Source organism: Monocercomonoides exilis, assembly GCF_001643675.1.
Source record: "Monocercomonoides exilis strain PA203 chromosome Unknown scaffold1-2713096, whole genome shotgun sequence".
Classification (NCBI taxonomy): Eukaryota; Preaxostyla; order Oxymonadida; family Polymastigidae; genus Monocercomonoides; species Monocercomonoides exilis.
The window spans coordinates 1,280,214-1,293,842 of NW_027150546.1; the positions used below are offsets into that span (position 1 = coordinate 1,280,214).

At 35.4% G+C, this 13,629-nt stretch overlaps 4 protein-coding genes across 4 annotated transcripts; 2 read left to right on the plus strand and 2 right to left on the minus strand.

Moving 5' to 3' along the window:
- Window positions 1-231: 231 nt before the first annotated feature.
- MONOS_2724 (uncharacterized protein) lies at window positions 232-492 on the plus strand (the record flags this gene model as incomplete). Its single annotated transcript, XM_067872666.1, has 1 exon — window positions 232-492. The coding sequence occupies one exon, from the start codon at window positions 232-234 to the stop codon at window positions 490-492; it is 261 nt and encodes an 86-aa protein (XP_067736349.1).
- A 4,599-nt stretch (window positions 493-5,091) lies between these two features.
- MONOS_2723 (putative small GTP-binding protein) lies at window positions 5,092-10,056 on the minus strand (the record flags this gene model as incomplete). The annotated part of the gene is made up of 6 exons (XM_067872665.1): window positions 9,881-10,056; window positions 9,706-9,824; window positions 7,458-9,614; window positions 6,712-7,288; window positions 6,336-6,507; window positions 5,092-6,163 (listed from the first exon to the last, which is right to left on the minus strand). The coding sequence occupies exons 1-6, from the start codon at window positions 10,050-10,052 to the stop codon at window positions 5,092-5,094; spliced, it is 4,269 nt and encodes a 1,422-aa protein (XP_067736350.1). The 5' UTR covers window positions 10,053-10,056.
- A 310-nt stretch (window positions 10,057-10,366) lies between these two features.
- Window positions 10,367-11,143, minus strand: MONOS_2722 (uncharacterized protein; the record flags this gene model as incomplete). The annotated part of the gene is made up of 5 exons (XM_067872664.1): window positions 10,367-10,449; window positions 10,534-10,713; window positions 10,794-10,874; window positions 10,935-11,007; window positions 11,069-11,143. The coding sequence occupies 5 exons, from the start codon at window positions 11,141-11,143 to the stop codon at window positions 10,367-10,369; spliced, it is 492 nt and encodes a 163-aa protein (XP_067736351.1).
- A 332-nt stretch (window positions 11,144-11,475) lies between these two features.
- Window positions 11,476-13,116, plus strand: MONOS_2721 (putative protein SET). Its single transcript, XM_067872663.1, has 6 exons — window positions 11,476-11,551; window positions 11,662-11,957; window positions 12,017-12,136; window positions 12,199-12,330; window positions 12,407-12,493; window positions 12,556-13,116. Exons 1-6 carry the CDS (start codon window positions 11,497-11,499, stop codon window positions 12,775-12,777), a joined length of 912 nt encoding a protein of 303 aa, XP_067736352.1. The 5' UTR covers window positions 11,476-11,496; the 3' UTR covers window positions 12,778-13,116.
- Window positions 13,117-13,629: the final 513 nt, after the last annotated feature.

Below are 13,629 nucleotides of genomic sequence, written 5' to 3' on the forward strand. Positions count from 1 at the left end.
CTGAATGAAGTGTTAAAGGAATGGTGAAGCGAAGGTGGATCGTTGATGGATTTGACAATCCAACCGTAAAATACATTGTCAACCATATCGAAGAGGCAGCTCGAAATCCTGGTGGTGCATTTGTATAGAGTTCCAGTTGTACTGTTTTTAAGAAACTGACCCCATGAAACATTCCTGAACTCTACGCATGTGAGCTGAAGGCTGCTCACAGTTGTTTGTGGGAAAAACGGAATGCAAGATAGAACAAGCGATGAAAACGACGAACTTGCAACCTCTGCTATTCCAGAACCTTGCGGAAACGGAGGAGACGCAAAGAAGGGAGGTAGTGGACTTGATGTGCGAGCTGAAGGAGCAAAAGTGATATTCGAAAATTGTGAAACTCCAGACAAACACATGAACAGAGCCTTTGACTCTTTCTCCCAATTTGTGATTATGCACGAAAATATTTGTATTGAAGGATTCTCAGAAATTGCCAGCATGATGATGAGTTGATTTGCGTGAAAAGTTAGACATGAAGCAGTAAATGAAGAGTTGATTACCAAAAGAGTGGACGACACAACAGGTCCATTTGTAATTTGATGCGGGTGCTGTTCTTGTTGCGTTGAGATGTTGTGACTGCTGTGTCCATTGACCGAGTCCGAATGAAGGCCAGGGATTTTTGTATTTTCTGAGCATTGTGCTGGATACTGGAACAAATCTGATCTTTGAGTGAAGAATGGACTGGTATAAGTATTATCCACACAAGCGAAGAAGGACAGCAGAACAAAGAAGCAAAGTGAGTTTAAATGTCTGCTTTTGGACATCACAACTTTGTGATTGATCAGAACCAAATTTTCAATTGAATGATTAAAAATTTGGGACAGAATTCTTGCATTTATGAAAAATTCAATGATTTGTTCCAAATATTTTCTGCAATCGTATGGTTATTATTCTAACATTATCGTGCAATCAAAAATATAAAAATGTGAAAAATCGAAAAAAATCTTTGAAAGAACTGTGTGGAACAAAATTCATAAAACAAAAAATTTTATATAATAAAATTTGCATTCTAAATAATTTTTTTTTTTTTTTTTCAAACAAAATAACAATTTTTCATTCGAATTAATAATTGTTTAAAACCAAACATAATTTTATTCACTTTCTCACAAAATTTAGTGTGAATCATATTTTCACTTTTCAAAAAAAAAATAATATGTGTTGTTAAATTTTTTCGTGTGAAAGAATTTTTGGAATTTTTTATTTTCTCCTGAATTTTTAAATTTTTTTAATTATTTTTATTCCTATGAAAACATAAGATATTTTCGTTTCGAATGCAAAAATTATTTATTTGAATACAAAAATTCTTATTTTGAATTATTTTTGGTGTAACTTTGAAATTAACAATTTTAAAATTTTTATTCCACCTTTTCACAAATTTTTGGAGATAAAACTATTATTATTTTCTATTCGTTCAAATCCAATTCTTTCATTTTTTGTGATATTGTAAAACGAAAATAATAAAAATGAGGAAAGTTAGTTAATACAGCCTTTTCCTGACATAATCACATCTTGTTTTGTTCAAATTTTTGTGAACATATCCGATTGTGATTATAAGCGATGTCACTTCACACAGAATAGATAAAAAATAACTAATTAATATATCAATTTTTATTCAATATTCCCATTTTTGAAAATTCTTTTTTAATATGGGAGATTATTTTTGAAATCATATCTTTTTTTGGCATGTCGATTTTTCATAGTTTAAAAATTTTTTTGAAGAGATTTTGTGATCAAATGCTGAAAATATCACAACTGTTTTGAAAACAAATATTTTTTCCTTATCAAAGATAAAATTGTCTTCAATAAGCTTCTTCACTTTTCACTGTTTCTTGGTTAACATTAAAGATTTATTTTTGAACCGAAAATTTTGAATGAAAAAATTTGATTTGAAAAATAATCACCCATACACATTTTTTTCACTCGCTTTAACAATTTTTGTCATTAACACACATTCCTCAGATTCAACCCTTGGTAGAAAAAGCATGAGTTTGTGGAAAAGCCGATAGTTTGTGTTTTTCAAAACCTTTTTGAAAAAGAAAATACCCTTTTGTTCGACTTGAAAATGGAAATTTAAATTCATGAATACTTTGCTTCAGTAATATTTGAGATTTTGTTTCGATATTTTTTGATACAGATGTTTGCCTTGAGTTGTGAGTTCGTCAGAAAAGAATTAAAAAATTTCGAAAAAGAATAACAATAATATTAAATAAAAAGCTGATATTTATTTGTCTTAATTTTTTTGAATAGTTCCTTTTGTTTAATTTTCAAATAAATTAAAAATTTCAAATTTCAATCAATTTTCTGTTCTCTCTCATGAAACTTTACAAAAATAGTAAAAATACCAATGTGAAGATTTTGTTTTCATGACAGAGAAATTTGGTAAGTGGAAACAGAAATTTGATCAAAATATGAAATTTTTCGTTGATGTGAAAAACGAACAAAAGGAACTTTTCAAAAAAATTTTGACATTTGGAAAATGAATTTTTTCGAAAAAAAAATTTTTTTTTCAGCTTTCTATTTTTTTCGGACTTTGCAACACGATTAATTCAATTTTTGATCAAAAACATTATGATTGAATCATTACAAAAATTATCTTTGAATTCTCTTCATTGACAATTAGTAACTTCCGAATATCGTTTATTTTCGTCACCTTCACAGAAAGAAAAATAAATTAAGAAGAAATATCCTATATCGTGGAAGGTCTCCGTGGTGTGGCATGCAATTTCCAATGGAGCATGGGCAAGAGAGATAGTTGCAATCAAAGCAAAGCATCAAGTCTGAAAAGCTGGACACCCAACGATAATTACCAAAAATCAATTTGAAAAGGTGGAGAATCAAACAATAGCTTTATTATCTGAAGAAAAAATTTTTCGATTCATAAAATATACAATTGATGGTTCACAAACTTATTAATTTGATTTTTTAATTATTTTGATTATTTTGATTCAAGAAGTTATCGATTCAGAAGCAGAGAAAGAAGAAGAAAAAAGAAAGTCAATTCAAAATATTCGTAAGATCAAATAAAAAATAAGCTCCATTTTGAAAGCTTTTATATCAAGGTCAATGGAAATAGCTAAGATTTGTGCACAATCTCCGGAAACAATACGTGCGTGGTTTGAAATATTGTCAACGATGATCACAGCCAATGATACAGATACAACAAATATCTGCAATTTCGATTAATCTTCCATCCGAGTTGGTGATGGAACGACTAAACTTGTCATATGATTTAAGAATCAATCACCTCCTGCTATTTCATCTTTTCCGAAAACTGAAAATGCAACAATTTGTGTTTTCATTAGTGCAGATGGGTCACATCAACCATTCTTTTTAATATATCCACAAAAAAAGAAACCTTCTGGATTTTCATTTCTTTCTTCGTTCAACCAGAATTATTAAGGATCCACATCTGGATGGATTTCAACTGAAATATTTCAACAATTAATGATAAAGGAGTGGATTTTTTTGATTGCAGAAAAACAAAAATTATCCACATCAAAGAAAGCTCTCATTGTTTTTGACGACCATCGAACGTACCATTATTCAAAAGTCTAAAAGTTTGCAGAATAGAACAATGTGATAATCGAATGCTTCACCCCAAATATGGCACACCTCCTCCAGCCCTGTGACAATTGTGTCTTTGCCAGATTGAAACAAATGCTTCAAAACTCTTTCGTGAGACCAGTTAATTTCACAACTTCTTCATTCAGGAAAGCTTTGGCAGGACTTCATGCCAGAAGCTTTGTCAGCAGCAACATCTCCCTTTATTGTGAAAACAGTATTTCTGAAAACATAAGATTATCCAGTGGCAGCTTCACCTGTGTTGCATAGAGTGACAGGTACTCCATAATCTTCAGAAGAAACAACATCATCAGATTTGTCCTCTCAAAACATGAAGCAAAGCTTATTCAGATATTTTTCTCCAAAAGAAAATCGGCAAATGAAGGAGAAATGTGATGAAAAGCATGACACTGATATGAGGATTCCAGAAGAAATAAAAGAAAACTGTTTTGTTTACAAAGAAGTTGAAAAAGAAGACAGAAAGCGATATAAGAACAACTTTGTGTGAAGAAAAAGATAATTAGACAAGGAAGAAAAAAGATTGATGATGATTTTAATGTTCGGAAATGAAATAAGTTGTGTGTTCAATAACGAAGAAACTGAAACAAAGGATCCCAGAGCCAAGCGAAGTAACTCAAAAGGAGAATTATAGATGATGATTCAAATGCAGAGGACGCCAAAAAAAAAAAAAAAAAAAAAAAAAAAAACAGATAAATAAAAACTGAATTTTCATTTTTTTTATCAGACCTATAAGTTCAAATTATTTTTTTATTTGTTCTTTTATCAATCAAAACGTTTCATTCATTTTTTATCAATTGCTTTCAATAAATAATATGTTATATCTGTTCGTTTTCTCTTTTAAAAAACTCAAAAATTTGAAGAACGAAATCTATATGGAATTTTAAAGATTATTGCGCCAGAAAAAAGAAAGAAATTTACGTTACAGAGTGTTCTTAACTGCCGGGTTTTCCACCAAGAGTATTAATAATAATATTATTATTATTTGAATGTTTTCATATAAAAAAATTATTGTGAAGCTTCATTTCTATGCATTTGTTTCCCGTATCAATAAATTACTTCACTCGCATTCACAAAATCTCTTAAGCAATTCAATTTTTGTTTGAAAAAATAAATAAATAAATAAAATTGAATCATTTTTGAAATAAAAAGTCCGATAAAGACAGTAATGGTTAAATTAAAAAAACTTCAAAATATCCAAAATGGGTAAAAAAATTAAAAAGTCTAATGCTTTCCAATAAAAAAATAAAAAACTTAAATATAATATACGAGGATATGAAAAACATCTAAAAATAAAAATAAAAATAAAAAAAATAAAAAAAAAAAAAAAAAAAAAAAAAAAAAAAAAAAAAAAAAAAAAAAAAAAAAACAAATAATCTTATTCTAAAATTGAACGAAAATAATCAAAATCTTTAGTGAACAATAAAATTTCAAAAGCATCAAACCACAAAACACGCTTAAAACATAATATTTTCAGTGCTTGGATTTCGATCCTTTATCCGTCTTTGTTGATTTTCCATTTCTCCTCGAATTGGTCATAGCCAAAAACAGCTTTTGCTGGTTTTTCAAAACAAGCTTCTTCTTTTCCTCTTCCTCCTTTTTTCTCATTTTCTTTATCATCTTTGCCACTTTCTTTGCCAGTCTTGACTCCGAAAGAAGAGACCCTCCTTCGATGCAGTACTTCTTCATCCGCGGCGCCCGCGGAGCTGCCTTCGTGATCATCTTTCCCCGCAGCTGCTCTTCCAGGCTCTTGTCTTTCTTCCCGTCCCCTTGCTCTTCCTCAGACGATTCAGAGGATGAATCATCAGAAGAATCACTTTCGCTGTCGCTTTCACTCGAACTATCGCTTTCGTTATCCTTCTTTTTCTCCTCCTCCTCTCCTTCCTTTTTCGCTTCCATCTTTGGAGATTTCTTTTCTGCGGCTGTTTTTGATGATGAATTTTCTTTTCCTTTGCTCTTCTCTTTCTCTTTCTCTTTTGCCTTTTCATTTGCTTTGCCTTTGCCTTTGTCTTTGTCTTTGCTGTTAGCATTTTTGCTCGCTTTGCTGTTCGACTTCGATGCAGCCCCTTTCTTTTTGCTCTTCTTCGCATCAGAAGACGAAGAATCAGTGCTTCCAGATGATGAATCATTCGACTGCGAACCCGAATCTCTCGAAGAACGAGAAGACGAGCGAGAAGACGAGCGCGACGATGACTCAGAACTCGACCGGTTGCGTCTGCTTCGGCTGCGGCTGGGGCTGCGGCTGCTACTGTTGCTATTGCTACTACTGCTGCTTTCAGAATCGCCATCACAGAAATCGTAATCGTCTTCAACGCCTTCTTCGCCATGTCTTCTTGCTCGGGGTTGCCTGCCCTGCCGCGCGGGCATAAACAGCCGCTGCACCAGCACATGTGCATTCTGCTCCTTTTCTGGATTGTCGATGTGCGAGACAAACTGCCTTTGGTGATCCTTGCTCGTCATGGGAAGCTGCCGCGCGGACATAATCTTCTCCATCCACTCAATGTCTGGCTCAGCCACTTGGTCAAGCTTGTCAAAAAGAGGAGTCCTGATCGAATAAGAATGCGAGTGAAGAAGAAGTTGTTGATGAAAATTGAATGTGTCATTCAATAAATCGCATTGCAAGCAAAGTGCATGGAGACAAATGAAAAAAAAAAAAGAACAAAAAATACAATGAACCACTTTAAAATAGAATTCACAATAAGAAACAGATTTCAAACCCAACGATATTAATTTTGACTTTTCTCTCCTTTTTCGAAATGGAAGGAGGAGCCACAAATGGATTGTTTGACATGTCGATGTATCGAAGCTCAGCACATTTTGAAAGAGAAGAGGGAAGATATTGAATAAGATTGTCACTCAGGATAAGCCGCTTCAGCATGCTCCATCGGCCTAATCAGAATATTTGCATCAAAAAAATAAAATAAAAATAAAAATAAAGATAAAAATAAAATAAAAATAAAAAATAACAAAATAAAATAAAATAAAATAAAATAAAATAAAAGATAAAAGAAATTTCAAGAACGTATTTAAATAAATTTTATGAAGAAATAATCTAAAGAAAAATGACACATCCGTCTCAAAATAAGCACAAACCGATTGCATTCGGAATAGAAATCAGTCTGTTTCCTGACAGATTCAGTTCCTCGACACTCGAATTCGATCTTCCGATAGTCGACGATGGATACAGCGAGATGCAGTTGTATCCCAAGTCCAGAAAGCGGAGCTGCTTCAACTCTTCGATGGCGCGAGGGAAGTCAGCGAACTTGTTCTTCCGGAGGATGAGCGTGGTGATGAAGCTGCACTTCGCTATGTCCTTCGGCAGCGACGTGAGCGAGTTGTCCGACAGATCCAAATAAGTCACGTTTTTCCAGAACGGCAGCTGCGCCGGCAGCTCCTTCAGCATGTTACCGATCAGCATCACCCGCTTCACATCCGCCCGCTCGTAGAACTTCTTCATCGGCACGTCTGTCAGGCGGTTGAACTCGAGGTCGAGCGAAACAAGCATCGGCAGATCCAAGTCGTCTGCAATTGACTCGATCTGGTTGCCAGCCAGCGACAGATGCAGAAGGTTGGGGAAGCACGTTGCTACTTCCTTGGGCAGATCTTTGATGCCGTTGGCAGTCAGAGAAAGCGACTGGAGCGTGGAGAGCTTCAGAAGTGGATCTGGAATCTGTTTATATTTTTGGTTTGAGAAATAAAAGATGACAAATATAGAAAGACGAAGAAAATAAATATTCGTTTCATAAAAATTAAAATTAGAAACAAAAGCATACACATGTTAATTAAAAATAATTTTCATAAACAAAAACACAACAACACATAAAACGACTCATTCAAACCCTTGACATTCTGTTGAACGACAAGTCCAGCTCTTCCAAAGGCGGGGGGTCGATGTGTGTGAAGACGCTGTGCTCTGTCAGGATGTTGTTGGAGAGGTCGAGTGAAATGAGAGAAGGAGGCAGCTCGTAGTTGAATGACGTGAAGAAGTTCGAGCCGAGCGACAGGTACTTCAGCGAGACAAGGTCGACGATTCCCTCAGTGAGCGAGGTGAGGGCGTTGTGGGAGAGGTTGAGGTAGACAAGGTGGTTGAACGCAACAGCCTTCGACGGGAAATCAGAGATGGCGTTGTACGACACATCCAGCTCAGAACACAGGATGCTCGGATTGAACGACTTCAGGATAGAATTTGAGCCTTTGGCACCGGCTGATGAGGAATAGGAAGATGAAGAGGAGGAAGAAAGCAGTCCCGCTGTGGATGAAGAAGATCCCATCGAGCGAAGCGACATCATCCCTTTCCGCTTCGACACCAGCTTCTTGTTCGACATCGTTTTGCTGATCAGTTTCATCTTCTTCTCTTTCTTCTGCTTGCTTGCCAGTAGATCCTTCTGCCCCCCTTTTTTCATCGTCTGAAGAGTCGTTGCCGACAAATCAGCGATCTCTGCCCTGTTCTTCTTCCTCTTCAAAGTCGAGCTGTTGTTGCTTTCTTTGTACCGCACGTGTTTTTTCCCTTTCTCTCCCACTCCTCTCATCCCCCCGTTCCACCCAGCCCCCGTCCGGTTTATCCCTTTCTTCCCTTTTGCCAGCCCCATCGCATTCTCCATCCGCAGCGCAAACCCTTTCAGCCCCGTGTCGTAGATCTTCTTCTCCATCGCGGGGCCCAAAATGACTGAGATCTCTTCCAGCGAGCCGTGCTTCGGCAGGTAGATGCTGCTGCCGGTCAGAAGCGGCCCAGCTGCTCCGCTCTTTTTGTTGGACGACGACGAAAGTGAGTGGCCACGTGAATTCACCACCTTTGAGGTCATGCGCATCGTCTTGCCGCCGTCTGCCCCTTTCTTCGTCGAACTGGGGCTCAGCCCAGACATCTCCTTCGACTTGCCTTCCTTCAGAGATCCATCAGCCGCGCCGTCGCCTTCAGCAGCATCATCATCGTCCACAGCCTCGACTGCATTGTCGCCGCCGATGAACTCAATCAGCCCGTGTTTGATCAGCTGCTCGTCCACCCACCTCAGCGGAACCCGGCACTTGTCCTCTTCCTCAGGCGTGGCATGCACCGTCGGCCGGAACCCAGCCCCTGCTGCTCTGTCACCGCTGCCTCCCTTGTAGCCCAGCGTCCCAACTGCATATGGATCGTCTTTTGAGTCTGAGTAGTATGCAGTCGCAAAGTTGAACACAGACTTCTGTATGTGCGGCAGATAGACAGACTCGACCAGCTCCTTCACCAGATCTTCGTCGTGCAGCGGGTTCGGAGGAAGATGCACCGGCGATGGCATTTTTATCAGGCCTTTGAAGCGCAGATCGAGGCGATGCGGAGAAAGCGCAACCATCTGCGCGTCCTCGATCTCCAGCGCGGTTGTATCCTTCTTGTTCAGAAAAGAGAAAAGCCTCTTCTTCAAAACCTCTTCTTGCTGGAGGATTCCGACCCGTGCAATCTGCTTCAATACACTTACGATATACTTCACTGCGGGATCAGACTCGCTTCTCCGCCTTGAGCGCTGGTCGTCGCTGACTCCTGCCCCGATCAGCATATCTTTTAAAGCCTCTTGTTGTGCATTGGATCTGCGCTCTGCCCTTCGTGTAATCACATCAGACAACTCTCTCACACCCATTTCACCCATGTCATCTTCTTTTCTCCAGTCATCCCAGAATAGGTCAGGAATTTTAACAGGAAAAGTGGGATAGTACAGAACATCAATAGCCTTGATCATTTGAAACACTATTTCTATGTCATATGGAAGAACAGGACATGGAACTGGTTCTTCTAGGCATCCAATGCAATGCTGAGGTTTGGCTTTTGCCTTCCCAAGTCCGAATCGTTCAGCTCGTGCGGTCCGATGCCTCCTTTCTTCTGCAAATTTTGTTTTGAGAATTTGTGCTTTCCCAAGGATGTATTGTTCCCAATTTTCTTGTAAAGTTTCGTCGTCGTCCCACACATCAGAATCTAGCCCAAGCATAACAATTTGTTTTCTTTCGTTAACTTCTCTAAATGTTTTTGCAACCTTAACGGTCAATCGTCATTGCAAATTCGTCACATTGAAGAGAGAAAATATTCATAAAGTAAAAATATGCATAAATAAAAATTAAGCAAACATTTACAAGCGAAAATAAACTGTCCTTGTTGCGAAGAGAAAAAACAAAAATTGAAACGTTTTGTTGCGAAGTTGACGTATCTTTTTCAGTCTTTTCTTTTTCAACATCAAGCTGGGCTTCTAATGTTGCAGAATAAAAAATGAGTGACTGAAAACATTTTCTGTTAAATACAAACGATTCGCTGCAAAATAATCCAACAAAATCCGAGTATCGTTCAATAATACGTCCTTTTCTGTGGATTCTTCTGTAAGAATACGAACAACTTCTCCTGTGTCTATTTGAGGCCCTGCGTAGACATCACAAGATATTCTGAGAATATCTGTAGTCTTTCTTGCACTTTTGTCCATTTGATGTAATGAAGGGAATATTGATCTTTGTTTTTTAACAGGAACAAAAATTTTTTCTTCATGGTTTTTGTTTCACTTATTATTGACGAAATTTTTTCTCTCTTTTTTTATTTTTCTGTATAATTTTTGTATGAGAATGTATGCCTTAAAATGATATGATTGAAGAAAAAGTTTTGAGCAAATTGTTGTTTTTTCAAAAATGCAAGAATTTTTCCCCAATTCTTTTTCTCATTTGCGTTTTTGTTCAAAATAAAAAAGAAAAAAAAACCTTGATAGATAACATCAAACAAATAATGAAAAGTTGTGAAGTGGAACTACTCAAGAGTGCTAGAAGAAGATGAAGAACTAGCATTTGATGAATCAACTTGATCCAGTATTTTAGAAGCCTTTTCCATTTCTAAATAAACGTTTCCGTGAGACAATCACAAATGCAAAAATTAGTTAAATTAAAAAAATATTTAATTTTTGAGCAAGGACACACCCGTCATGAGGGATGCAAACATTGATGAACTCATTGAGATTTTTGCTGTGGGAAATGGTGCTTCTTCTCCAATTGCCGATGGTTGCATTTCAAATGAAACAATAGGAAATCCAACCTGGCGAGAGGAGTTACAGAGCACAGGAAGGTCAACTCTGTAATCAAATCTTTCCAATGTTGGAACTATTGTTGGAGGGGCAGAGGGAATATTGCATATATTTGGAAATAAAGATAAATGTTTATTAAAATCTACAATTGCAAACGATGAAATGTCTTTGAAGTCAAATATTCTGCAAGAAAATCTCTGTTCTTTTCAACTTCTTTTGAAATAACTTTGCTATGTTCTGATATAAACATAATGTTGATGTTATTTTGAAAAATAAAAAATATTGAACAAATCGCACCGATTGGTACTCCAAGCTGTTGGAGTTCATCTAGCAATACTTCTTCACTGCAGCTAAAACGAACAGCATTTATCTGAATTTTTTTCGATATAAAGGCTCATAATATTAAAATGTTTCAATTTTTTGGAGCAAACAATAATGAAACGTAAAACTGCAAGAGCTGATCGAATTTCTGAAGGGTTTATTCCCGCCGAATTTAAATGTTTCATAAAAACTGATTCCTGAAAAACACAATGAAAAATTCGAAAATAAATCAAATTGATAAAATAAAACGATATCAAGAAAAATATGAATAACCTCTATTTCATTTCCAAGTGTTTCCTTTATAATTCCAATGCAAATTGCCTTCAAACGAACTGATGACTAAAAGAGGAAATTTTCAATTCAATTTCATCTACAAAATAACAATAGCAAACATATTTTGAAAGCAAAGTGACTTCCGAAAGAAGCCAGTTTGGCACGTCGACTTTTCCATAAAAATTAAATTTCATTTTCTTGTTATGGGCTTTCAAAGGATCATAGCCCTTTGTCAGGATTTTTTGTGATCGAAAACAGAACACAAATGGCATCAGCTCATCACTCCAACGATCAAAGGCTAGAACCTATTCTACTCGATGGTTTGATGCACTCAGTTGACATTTTAGAAAAGATCTTGGAATATTCAATTTGTTTCTTTTGTTTTTTAATCGATCATAATTCAATTTTTTAAACACAATCATTTATCAAGAATCAACTTTGAATGAACTTCAAAAGATTCAGACTGAAGTGGAAGATGTGAATAAAAAAATGGAAGAAGAACTTTCAGCAATTCACAGAAAGCATTTTGAACTCATGAGACCTCTTTTCCGTGAAAGAAGTGAGTTTTTCCGAAAAACTCCTGGGCTATGGCTAACAGCCCTTCGAAATCATACCGCTTTGGTTGATTTTTTCATGGATGACGATACTCAGAAGGCTATGTCTCATTGCATTGACATTGATTTTACGGATTGTCCAGCTCCAAAAAATGGTTTCATTTTGAGAATGGTATAACTTATTTTAATTTTATGGGATTTCAAATTTTCGAATATTTTTTTTTCATTTAGGAATTCAAGGAGAATCCGTATTTTGAAAACAAATTTCTCGAAAAAGAATTTTCCAAAAGCGAAAAGGATGGAATCACAAAGGCCACTGGGGGCACAAGAATTCAATGGAAGCCTGGAATGGTTTGTTTTGTTTTAAATCATTTTTTTAATATTTTTTTACTTATACAAATTTATTCTTGAAGAACATTATCAAGAAGGTTCAGCAACTTAACGAAGTCCTTGAAAAAGATCGTCTTAGAAAACGTGAAAAATCCAAAAATGATGATGAATCCGAATCGGACGATGATCCTATTGAGCTTACAACATTTTTCGAGGTAAAGCTTTATTTATTGCTTTTCTGAGTTTCAACCAAAAATTTTTTTTGTGATATTTTTCAATTAAATTTAAAAGTTGTTTGAAGACGAGTTTATGGATACTGAAATTGCACTTATCATTCGAGATGAAGTTTATCTTGACCCAGTTAAATATTTGATCAAGGTTTGATTCTAATTTTGCTCCTTTTTTTTTAAAGAAAATAAATATAATCAAAAATATACTAGGATGATGATGAAGACGAGGAAGAGGAGGAAGAAGAAGATGAAGAAGGTGAGGATGAGGAAGACGAAGAGGAAGATGAAGATGAGGAGGAGGAAGAAGTGAATTTAAACCGCGGTCGAAAAATGCATAAGCCATCAAAGGAGGAGGAGGAAGATGACGAAGGAGAAGATGAGGATGAAGAAGAGGATGAAGAGGAGGAGGATGATGAAGAAAAGGATTCATAAAGAAACTTTCATGTACGATGTCACTCACAATTTTTGCTATTTTTGAATTGTTCGTCGATAATTTGTTTTTGTTCATTTCACATAAATGCTTTGATTTTACATCCACTTCGATGTGTTGTTATCTTCATTATATATTTTTTTTTAATCGTTATTCATTATATTTATAGTTTTCCACAAATGCTCACCTCATTCGCTAAACTGTTTTTTTAATTTTACTCTTATATATTGGTAATTATTTTTGAAGCTTTGTAGTCTGAGCTTATTCTTTTTATGATCATTTCACGGGAGATCTGCTGGTATCTAATAAACGCAAAAACGTTTCATTAAGTTTTTCCTTTATTTATTTATTTATTTTGTGATAGCAAAAGATAGGTGTTAATTTATAGAAAACCACTCCATTTTCTTACAGAAAGATTTCAAATTAAAAAAAGTACTCCAAAATTTTCAAATTAAACCAAAAATTTTTTGTTATAAAAATGTTATTGAATCTATTGTTATTAGCACAATGCGATTTCCAATTTTAAATTTTTCATTTAATCTTATATAACTGATCCTTTTTGAAATCACACTTACGTTCGAGTTTTGATCAAAATTTTGTTCTCAATGGGTTTTTTGAAAAAAATGAGTTGAAAAAAGAAATACTTGTTGTTTATTATATTGCTATTGCGAAAACAAAATTTCATCCAAATCCCATTGAAAACAAAATTTTGATCAAAACTCCAACAAAAGTCTCATTTCAAAAATAATTAGCCATATTTTTGAAAATGAATTTGCACCTGCCAGAAATTGAACCAGACAACTAACTATTCGTAAAAGAGATATGAAAAAACTTTTTGGTAATAAGAAAGATCA